The sequence below is a fragment of the Sceloporus occidentalis genome, unplaced genomic scaffold (genome assembly GCF_023333645.1).
Source record: "Sceloporus occidentalis isolate IW3139 unplaced genomic scaffold, rSceOcc1.0.p SCAF_2, whole genome shotgun sequence".
Lineage (NCBI taxonomy): Eukaryota > Metazoa > Chordata > Lepidosauria > Squamata > Phrynosomatidae > Sceloporus > Sceloporus occidentalis.
Window position 1 is genome coordinate 142,172,848 of NW_028316982.1, and position 10,744 is coordinate 142,183,591.

At 42.4% G+C, this 10,744-nt stretch overlaps 1 protein-coding gene across 2 annotated transcripts in view; it reads right to left on the minus strand.

Annotated features, from left to right (window-relative positions):
• KLHL1 (kelch like family member 1) overlaps positions 1 to 10,324 on the minus strand; it is a 193,180-nt gene extending 182,856 nt beyond the window's left edge. For both annotated transcript variants that reach the window (XM_089507962.1, XM_089507961.1), the window contains exon 1: positions 9,846 to 10,324. In XM_089507962.1, the coding sequence (XP_089364088.1) occupies positions 9,846 to 10,324 (479 nt within the window). The remainder of the gene's footprint in view (positions 1 to 9,845) is intronic.
• Positions 10,325 to 10,744: the final 420 nt, after the last annotated feature.

Sequence of the window (10,744 nt, forward strand, 5' to 3'; positions counted from 1 at the left end):
TACAGAAGTGAAATAGTCTTAAATAACTTCTCGAAATGGGATTCTTGTATCCCAGATTGTAATACTGCATGGTATTTTAAGGCACTGACAAGATACAGAACCTTATTGGACACATTTCCCCCTGTTATGGGTATGGGAAGGGGATGCTCGGGGGCATGTAAGTCTGAGAAAAAATGCATTTTACTGCACCTCAAAGTGTCCTCAAAATGGCCTGGTGCCAAGCCGTTCCCATACAGGACTAAGGAGGGTCCTTTGCTTCAGTCAGAAGATAGATACTTTCCAGAACTGTTAAGTCAAATTACAAAGCAAATAAAGGTGGATCCCTATACAAGACATTTGGGTGACTGTGTAAGTTGCCTTAATCTACTATTTCTGTCTTCATGTGCTTTTTTATGAAACAAGAGTCCTCATAGCCTGTAAAGATGAAAACTAAGCACATGGGGCTGAATAAAATGAATTCTTTATGTCAGTTTTTAAACTGTAAGCTAAACATTTACATAGCACAAGGTAGGGGCTTCAATTGTTTGTTACTCTGTAGATATCAAATATCAAGAGCAAAATATACAAAATATACAAAAGAACAATAAATGTATTGGCCAATCAAATGCAAAAAAATACATCATGCGAGTGGCTTTGTGCATTTTGGTTGGCCAATAAAGGTTCTGGGTTTTGGATTTCCTTGAACTGCGCTGCATAGCCAATCCAGCTACTGCTGAACAACTACAAAAACAACAAATATTTAGGGTAGGGTTTTTGGTTTTTTTAAGAATTAAACTAATCTGATTTCTTTACTCTGTGACAGTTCTATTATTGGCCTCAGCACATCTCTAGATGTCAGCAACTAATCAGATATAATAGCTAACAGCCCTAAATGGAGATGTGCATCTTCAAGTGTGTTTATTATTATTTAATACACATATAGCCTGTCATCTCTAAGGGACTCCAGGCAATAAACATGGGAAATAAGTTACATTAAGAGATCATGACTAGTTCATGAGTACACAGTAAACCTCATGTTTGAGTGGGGAATTGAGCTGGGGTTCAGTCCAACACTCACTGAACTTTAATTTTAATCCAATAACCACACTAATTTTGATACACAACAACAACAACAACAACAACAACAAACCCACATCCAACTAATTCAAAGAGATTCTACCCTGCAACATGGATAGCCCCTTCCTGAATCAGAACAATGGTTGCTATTAAAAAAAAAACAGGTGAGATTATGTAAATGCATTTCGCAAATGTTTGCATTCCCAACATCATATTAAGTGTTCCCCTTTTCATTCTGAACAATATTATCAGACACCTTATCACCTAGTATGTTTCTATTAGCACTATTTCTGCAAATGTTGCTCTGAAATTAATTGTTTCATTGATAAGCATACTAAATGCTTGTTTCAAGCAAATTAAACACCACTTTTCTTCCAGAATCAATAGCATTGCAAATTTTAACATTTGTGTCAAGCTAATTCTCATCAAATGGCTGTTTTTCATAGGCAGGTTACACTCTATGGATATATTACTGTATCAAAAAATTAACAAATTATATCTTATTTTTAATATAAAGGCTAGAAAGCCAAGCAAAAGAGTAATCGCACATACTTTTATCCACAAATGCTGCCACAGAGTCACTATTTAAGAGCAAGAAAAAATATATAGGAGATTATGCAATTACAATTTGTCAAAAATTTAAAAGAAACTGAACTAAAGCAAGGGGGGGGCCCTGGGGGCCTCTCTCTTTGCTTCTTTTTCTACTGATCAGTAGTATACACTCATGGCCCAGAGGAACAGATGAAACAATGAACTTGATCCCTTCCCTACCACCATTCCATTATCCTTTTGCTTCGTGTCTTTTTAGATTGTATGCCTTAGAGCAGGGAACTGAATAATTAGAAAAAATTGTAAGGTGCTCTGAGAGCCATTATGGCTGAAGAGCGGGGTATAAATACTCAAAATAATAATAATAAGAAGAAGAAATACAGTGGTGGCTGAATCCCACACTCTTGATGCATATACAGTTACTTTAAGCTGTGCATTAGCTGATCACCTGCTGTGGAACCGATGAAGATATGAACATACTTAGAGCTCTTTTTGCAAAGCAAAAGATTCCTATCTATTTTAAATAGATAGGCTTTGTAGAGAAAGCTATCTCTCTTCCTCCTTCCTTGTCTCTCTGTCTCTCTCGCTGCCTTTCTCTCACACACCTCATCTGAATGGCAGAAATAATACAGTTTGACACTGCTTTAATGGCCATGGCTCCATGCTATGGAATTCTGGGAACTGTAGTTTTGTGAGATGTCTAGCCTTCTCTGTCAAAGAGCTCTGGTGCCACAATAAACTACAATTCCCAGGATTCTTTAGTAATCAGCCAGGATGGTGAAAGTGGTCTCAAACTGGATTACTTCTGCAGTATGTTTTGGACCTCTCTCTCTCTCTCTCTTGCTCTCTCTCTTTCTGTGTACTGTACACACACACACACACTTACATCACAGGTCAGTAATTTAAACAAAGCTAAGAGAGCTCACTAGCACTCTCCAACCAACCAGGAAAGGTACCAAAGTAGGATGTTTCTACAAATTCATTTCCATCCTAAGCAAATACAAAGATATTAATTTTAAGGTACTGACAAGATATAAATTCATTTCCATCCTAAGTCAATAAAGTGATTTAATTTTAAGGCACTGACAAGATAAGGCAAAACAAGGGTATGTTTGCCTCATACTTTATCAAAGGAGAAGCAGAAACAGACCTAATTTTATTTTCTTTAGTCATTCAAGCTTTAGGCTTCCACCTTTAAAACATTATTTAAGAAAACTGGAAACTATGGTATAGTCATAGTTTGTGCCTTTGGAAAGCAACAATGTCTGCATGCTCACATGTGATTTCAGTTAGCTCTTCCTAGCCAGTATGTCTGATGGGAAAGGGCTGGGAGGAGATGCAGAACAACAGTAGATACAGTGGTGTCACTAGCTGGGGTCAGTGGCATCACTAGAGGGTGGTACATGGGAGGGCACTGCCTTCCGAGTCCAGCATGGACTCAGAAGGCTTGTGGCAGGGGCACTGCCTTTTGAGTCTGACCTCTGGGAAGGGCTGCAGTGGCCTTATTGGATGGAGGAGAGGGCAAGGCTGTTTTCTTCTCCACACATGCCAGGTGACACAAATCTTAGTGATGCCAGTGGTTGGAGTGTCACCTGATGTGGAGTGTGTCACCCAGAGAGGGTGCATGTTTTGCTCTCCTGTCATTACATTGCTAGGCTTCCTCCACAGGTAGGCAGCCTGACAACAGAATAGCTAGAAAGAGTATACATTCACCCCTCCGGCTGCTCCACTGCCCAGCAAGGCAACCCAGTGGCAGAGCAGCTGGGAAAGGCACACGTTTGCCTCTCCTGCTGCTCGGTCATCAGCCCCCCCCCCCACCCACCCGGGAGGCAGCCCAGCAAAGGAGCAGCCAGGAAAGCCATGCAGTCACCCCTCCAGCACCAAAATGGAGGAGGACACAGTCAGATGTCATCCAGTGTGATTCATAGGAAAGAAACAATTTGCCCATCTCTACGGCTTTAGGCCTAACTACAGTCTACAGATGATGATAACAGCAAGTTTGAAATAGCTTTTCTAGGACTTGTCATAATCAACTGGAAAACATTACAATGCTTGGTAAAGTGGAAAGCAGTAAGAAAAGACAGAGACTGCACTATAGGTGGGTTGATTCAATCAAGGAAGCCACCGCCCTGAGTTTGCAAGACCTGACCAGGGCAGTTGGTGACAGAGTGCTCTTGAGGTGTCTCATCCACAGGGGTCACCATAAGTCAAAGTCAACTTGAAGGCAAATAACAAAAATAGTCCTTTCTTAACAACTACAAGCCATGAGTGGGTCCTAATATGGATCAGGACTGAAACATAGGATGTGGGCAATCTTACTCTTTCTACACATAGTTTACCTGTTGGCATTCACCCTGAGCCAGCAATTTTTCTTCTGTTGGCAATAGCACCTTTAGGAATAAAAGTTGGGGAGGAGATCCTTTGGGAAAATTTTTGGTCCTTCTGGCATATTTGGTACTTACATCTTTGTAACATAATGTAATGTAATGTAATGGTGTTTTACATCTTTTACAAGCCTTACATATTTTTGTGGGCAATAACATTTTCAGTCTTAGCATTAACTGTGACAGAGACATACACAGGGGAAAATGAATGAGCAAAATGGGATTGAATCTTTGTTTTGCGTATGTACACTGATCTCCCTTACAGAAATCGAAACAATTTACACTATGACTGGAGTTTCATCCAGGAATGTAACCAGCAATTGTAAAAACATATTCCATTGTGCTGGTCATTTAAATACTTATGCCTGAAGGAGAATTCTACATTCAAAGCTTTCAAACATGACTGAACTAACTAATCCAAAAGAAGCCATTATTTCGCCTTTTCCATTTTGCAAAATCACCACCACAGCTACAAATGCTCTGGTGCTCCCAACGTATGAAAAATAAATGAATACCTGTAAAACTTTCCAGCATAAAAGTCAAATTGTATGAATTCCACTCCCCACCTCCACAGCTTTGAAACTGATGCATATTTTGTTATAGGCACAAATAACTGCTTACCTAGGTGTTCTACTCACATGAGTAGCCTAGCAATGAAGCTGGGACCTCACACAGGTTCCCACCTGCTACCCCACAAAAGCCTGTTCTCTCTCTTTGACAGTCAGCCATCATTTCTGTATTTCAAATGAAAGCAATGACAGTAAATACATAGGGCAACATGCACACTCCAAATAGTACTGGTTACTGGGAAATGTATGGAAAACCCCACAAACTTGAATGTATTAATTCTCCATTTATTGTCTTTATCTGCAAGTTATGTTTCTCCATTTCCCTAGGTTCCAAAGCACGTTTTCTGCAAAAGAACTAAAAAGTGTCAGAAAGGAGAGCTGCAAGGGGAAGCCAGCATGTTTAGCATCCACCTTCACATTGCCAATGTCCATGTCCCCTCTCCCTCCAGCTCAGCCACACAGTATATATGGAAAGAAATACATGATTGGGAAACCTGAGTTTTCTGCTGAACTTGTGGTTCCACCTTGAAAGCCAATTCATACATTACAAGACTTACAGCACATTCATAACTGCTTAGGTGTGCTCCTAGTTTTGTGACAAGTTATTCATCTCCCAGTCTGACATTTTCCAATAACTAATTCAGTCTGCAAAATACAAAAAGGGATGGTTGTTTGTTATGGGGGAAGGAAGGACATTTTCCCCTTTACAAACAACATTATTTCATACTTCTGTTTCATACACATAAAAGACAATGATGCTGAAGGAAGCTCCAAAATATTTCCCTATGTTCAAGCCATTATTGTGTCACAATACATTTCTTTTGGTTTCAGTACCTTCTACTCTGAATTACTACTATCTGAAAATGTACAGGAACTTTCCTCCTGACTGACTTAAACATTACTTATACTTATGCAAGACTGCAGCATGGATAACTGCCTGAATATAAAGGTGAAATGGGGTAACACAGACTTCTCCTCATTCTGTCTTCAGAGTGAAGATGACTAAATTCTATAGAGTACTGCTGAAGATACAAAACAAAACAAAAAAAGATTTTGAATTCAAGAAGTAGAAGCTTAGCAGTTTATGTCCTTAACCTTTTGGGAAAGAATCTCTGTTAATCTAAAATCATGGAAAAATAAGAACTGAAGAATTGGACACTAACAACTGTTGCACGTTTGTCAAGGATACGCAGATAACTTCAGGTCTGGGATTAACATTAGTGAATCTGGCAAGCATGCAATAATAAACTCCCAAAGCTTCACCGATAGCATTAAAGACCTGCTAAATATCTTTTTGACACCTAGACATAATGGTGGAGCAATCTAAACAAATGTGAAATATCTGAACAAAACCCACTTATATATCAGTGCAGATAGAAAATGTCTAATTGAACAATGGCTTAAAAACAACAACATTGACAAGTCACCCCAGTCTTGATTAATAGTAAATTCCCAGGCACCTATCTGCAAAAATAAAAACTGATAGTGGCACTGAAGAACCTTAAGTCATTATTTACTTATTTGAGTAATTGGTGCCCCCCCGCAAAAAAAAAATCAATTGGCACAGCTAAATTTAAGTACCTTTAATTTGAATTTAATTTGAATTCATTTGAATATGAGACTTCTAAGGATAGGCTTAGCCACTGAAAACAGTAGTTTAAATGTGCTTAACATGACGTAATGACACTTGTCAGATGCCTGATAAAAATCTACCCCTTATTTGACACTCAATTTCCCAATACCAGAATTAACTGGGGTAAATTAAAATAACTAGCAAGGTATTAAATAGTTTCCTCCCCTGTTAATCTTGCAAACTAAAAGGGAACCAGGTACAGTCCTCAATTACCTGAGTGTCATAGCAAAAGGAAATACAAACAAAAAATCAGACAAAATGAAAAAATGTGCATTCTTGTTACTTGCATGACTTGTAAAGTTCAACTCAAAGCATATATATGAAGCAAGTCACATTAATTCCAGATGTATTTGTGGCATAGTAAAAAAATACGGTATTGTACCCTTAAGGAATAACTGGCAGAAGCCCTACATATTTTATAGAATGTCTGAAGCCACTGTTAATAGCTGAGACTATGATTTTTAATAAGATATGCTAATTGGCTCCTGAGTGAAAATTGGAAAAAAATGAGGAACTTTTTTAATAACTGGATTTTAATAACTTTTGATAGCTTTTGAAAACTGGATTTTTTTTTACCACAAACAAATATTATTCAGTGAGTTCATCTGTCTAATCTAGAAAGCTCAGATTCAAGAACTCTGATCAAATCATTGGGTTGTTTATGGCCTTGGCAATTGTGTGTGTGTATGTGTAAACATGCCTAAAGATTTAAAAGACAGCACTGCTTTTTTTTCTGTTTAATGAGAAATGAGTCATGTTTGCACCCTTTGTCCAGTTCACCCAGTTCCACGTCTCTAGGCCCTGAGTGTTATAACTTAGAGCCAATACACTCTATGTCTACTAACATGTTAGTCCTTCTGTGGGGCTATACTGAGATGAAACAGGTGACTATGTTTTTTTCAGGAGTTTGGGGTCCAAAGGTTAACTTTTACACGCTTCATAGAATTTTGCATGTATTAAAAAGAAGTGCACTTTTCCTTCACTTGGAGTCTAATACTACTTCTTGCGTCCCAGAGCTAAATCTTGGAATTGAAATAAATTGTGTTGCAAGTTTCCACTTGAGTTTGACTAAAATTGAACTACAGACATCATACTTTTTTTTTGTAAGCATCACCTAAAGGACAAAGGGAGAGATATTGGTGTCACATTGGCCATCTGAATTTGTGACTAAGAGTTATGCTGCTGAGTCCTTTCTTGGAAGATGCCTATTCTTACAGCATGATTTAAAAGAGATGGAACATTCTTGCTCTAAAACTCCTATGAGAGAGAGGAGAATTAAGTATCCTCAGCAAATCAGAGTAGGCAGAGTCCAGGCAAAGTTAAGCACTTTGAAATCCTTCAGCTCACAAGAGGATTGATTTACACATGAGCCTAACTGTCACCTAAAGTAATTTCATTTAAAATTATACAGCATCAGATGGACAGTCATATTTTTTAGTTAAATATTGACCCCTTAAATGCAGGGACTATCCTCCATAAGAACTCTATATCCATCTGGTGTGTGAAATTCAATGGGCACTAAGTGCATGCAGTGAGTTTAGAACCACAAAACAAATGTGTCTGTGTGTGAGTGTGCATGCATGTGCGCAATGCCTCACATTGCCTGTGGACTTAATGGCAACCCCATGAATAGAGTTTTCTTAGGCAAGAAATACTCAATGGTGGCTTTGTCACTTTCTTCATCAGAAATATAGCCGACAGTAACAACAGGACTAAGTCTAAAGTCTTCCACATCATGTATCTGGATCTCTCTAGGTTTAGTTTCAGCTCACTTCCTACAATATCAGTAAACTGTAACATATTCATCCTCACTGTATCTGTCTTGTTGAACTAGTGCATTTGAGATAGAATTTGCAGGCAAAACATGCTATTACTTTTTGGCACAGAGGTAATGCTAGGAAATAAATGGATAAAGGGATGACCCAGTCAGAGTTAAGCAAATTTTACCTTCATGGTTGCCAGGCATGAATTGAAATCCCTCCCTTTAAATGCACTAGGATGTGGAGCCAGTTTCTATCCTTGCTGACCAGTTAGTATAAGTTCCACGGATTTCAAAGCAGGGAAGGCTGCAATGCTGTGCACGCACAGCAGAGTATGCCCCACTGAACACAGTCTACAGTCAAGTCTGCGATAGTGTGTGTGCAATTACCTGTGAGGGACTCCCACAGAGTTCAGCTTCCCAGCACATATACACACCATCAAGCTGTTCATGCCAAGGAAGTGAACTTAGGAAGAACCAGTGCCTCATGAGAGCTATAGACTCTCTTCAGCAGGGCTTGCTGGAAGGATAAAGAAGGAACACATAGGCCTTCTCCATCCTTCAGTGTCCTGGACTTGGAGTGCCTCGTGTTAGAACACCAATTCCCAAACTCTGGTCTGCCAGATGCTTTGAACTTCAGTTCCCAGAAGCCTTAGCCATTGTGACTAATGGTCTTGGATTCTGTTAGCCCAAACACCTGGAAGGCCAGAGTTTGGGAGTCAGTAGAAGATCAAGGGTGACTACCAATGCTTCCCTGCTGTGAGGAGATCAAAACCCTCCAGCCCAAACCCAAAGAGGTAAAGCCTTGAGACCATCCCAAGGAGTGTGGGCACAGCTTGCATTTGAGACTCCCTTCCCTCTAAATACTGCAATACTGGGATGCCCCCACCAAATCCAGTTTGACACCACTAGAACTGCCATGACTCCATGGTACAGGATTCTGGACATTGTAGCTACCAGGTGCCTCTACCTCCTTCTCCTCCTCTTTCCTAGCTCTTCAGGAGGCAGCTCTGGTTTGGTGCTCAAAGCACCAACTACAATGCCCAGTATTCAACAGCACGGAGCCATGGCTGTTAAAGTGGTGTCAAATCAAGCTCTGGTGCCACAACCGATTGCAAAGCCCAGCATTCCAGGGCATGGCGACATGACAGTTAAAATGGTATCAAACCAAGCTTTTGGTGCCACAACCATTCCCGCTGCCAGCATGCCAGAGCATGGAGTCGTGGCAGCTAAAGTGGTGTCTAACCAAGCTCTGGTGCCACAACCAACCACAAAGCCCAGAATCCCATAGCACGGAGCTATGCCAGTTAAAAGTGGTGTTAAACTAGGCTCTGGTGCCACAACCGATTCCAATGCCCAGAATCCCATAGCATGAAGTCATGGCAGTGAAAATGGTATCAAACCAAGCTGTGGTACCACCACCAACTCCCAATGCCCAGAATCCATATGCCAGTTAAAAGTGGTTTCAAACCAAGCTCTGATGCCACCACCAACCCCAGTGCCCAGAACGCCAGAGCATGGAGCCATGGCAACTGAAGTGATGTCAAACCAAGCTCTGGCGCCAGAACCAATTCCAAAGCCCAGCATCCCAGAGCATGGAGTCGTGGCAGTTAAAGTAGTGTTAAACCAGGCTCTGGTGCCACCACCAACCACAAAGCCCAGAATGCCAGAGCATAGAGCTATGCCAGTTAAAAGTGGTGCCAAACCAGGCTCTGGTGCCAGCACCACCAACTGCAATGCCCAGCATGCTCAGAGCATGGAGCCAGTCCAAATGGTATCAAAGCCAAGCTCTGGTGCCACCCCCACCAGCCCCAGTGCCCAGGCGGCCAGAGCATGGAGCCAGGGGCAGCTGGAGCGGTGGGGAAGCGGCCCCTTCCTTCTTGTTGGGCTGTTACCTGTGGGGGGCTGCCCCTTCCCCTGCCACCGCCTTCCCTCCTCCTCCTCCTCCTTCGGGGCAGGGCGCTGCGGGCTCTTCCTTGAGCTGCCGGAGGACCATCGCCTTCTCGGGCGCCTCTTCCAGGCTCTCCACGTAGAAGAGGGTCCGCGGGGGCGGCAGCAGAGAAGAGCCGGGGGCCCCGAGGAGCCGGGTGGCCCCGTTGAGGGGCGCCGAGGAGGCAGCGCAGGAGGAGGAGGAGGACGACGACGAAGAGGAAGAAGAGGAGGCTTTCTTCCAGAAGGCGCTGCCTCCTCCTCCTCGGTCCCTGTCCCTGTCCTGGCTCTTGAGGAGGCGGCTCTGGCTGGGCCCCCAGTGCTCGAAGCTGCTGTCCGGCTGCAGGCAGCCGCCCGCCGAGGAGGCCGCCGGGTGGCTGAAGAGTTTCCAGCGGAGGCGAAGGATGTGCTTCACGTCAAAGTCCTTCCTGCTCGAGTTCGACATGGTGCCTGAGGAGGAAGAGGAGGAGGAGGAAGGGGGAGGAGAAGAAGGGGAGGAGGAAGAGGAGGAGGAGGAAGGGGAAGGAGAAGGGGAGGAAGAAGAGGAGGAAGAGGAGGAGGAGGAAGGAGGAGGAGAAGAAGAAGGGGAGGAAGAAGAGGAGGAGGAAGAAGAAGAAGAAAAAGGGGAGGAAGAAGAGGAGGAGGAAGAGGAGGAGGAGGAGGAGGAAGGGGAAGAAGAAGGGGAGGAAGAAGAGGAGAAGAAAGAAGAGGAGGAAGAGGAGGAAGAAGAAGAAGAAGGGGAGGGAGAAGAAGAAGAGGAGGAAGAGGAGGAGGAAGAAGAAAAAAGGGAAGAAGAAGGGGAGGAAGAAGAGGAGAAGGAAGAAGAAGAGGAAGAGGAGGAAGAAGAAGAAGAAGGGAGGAAGAA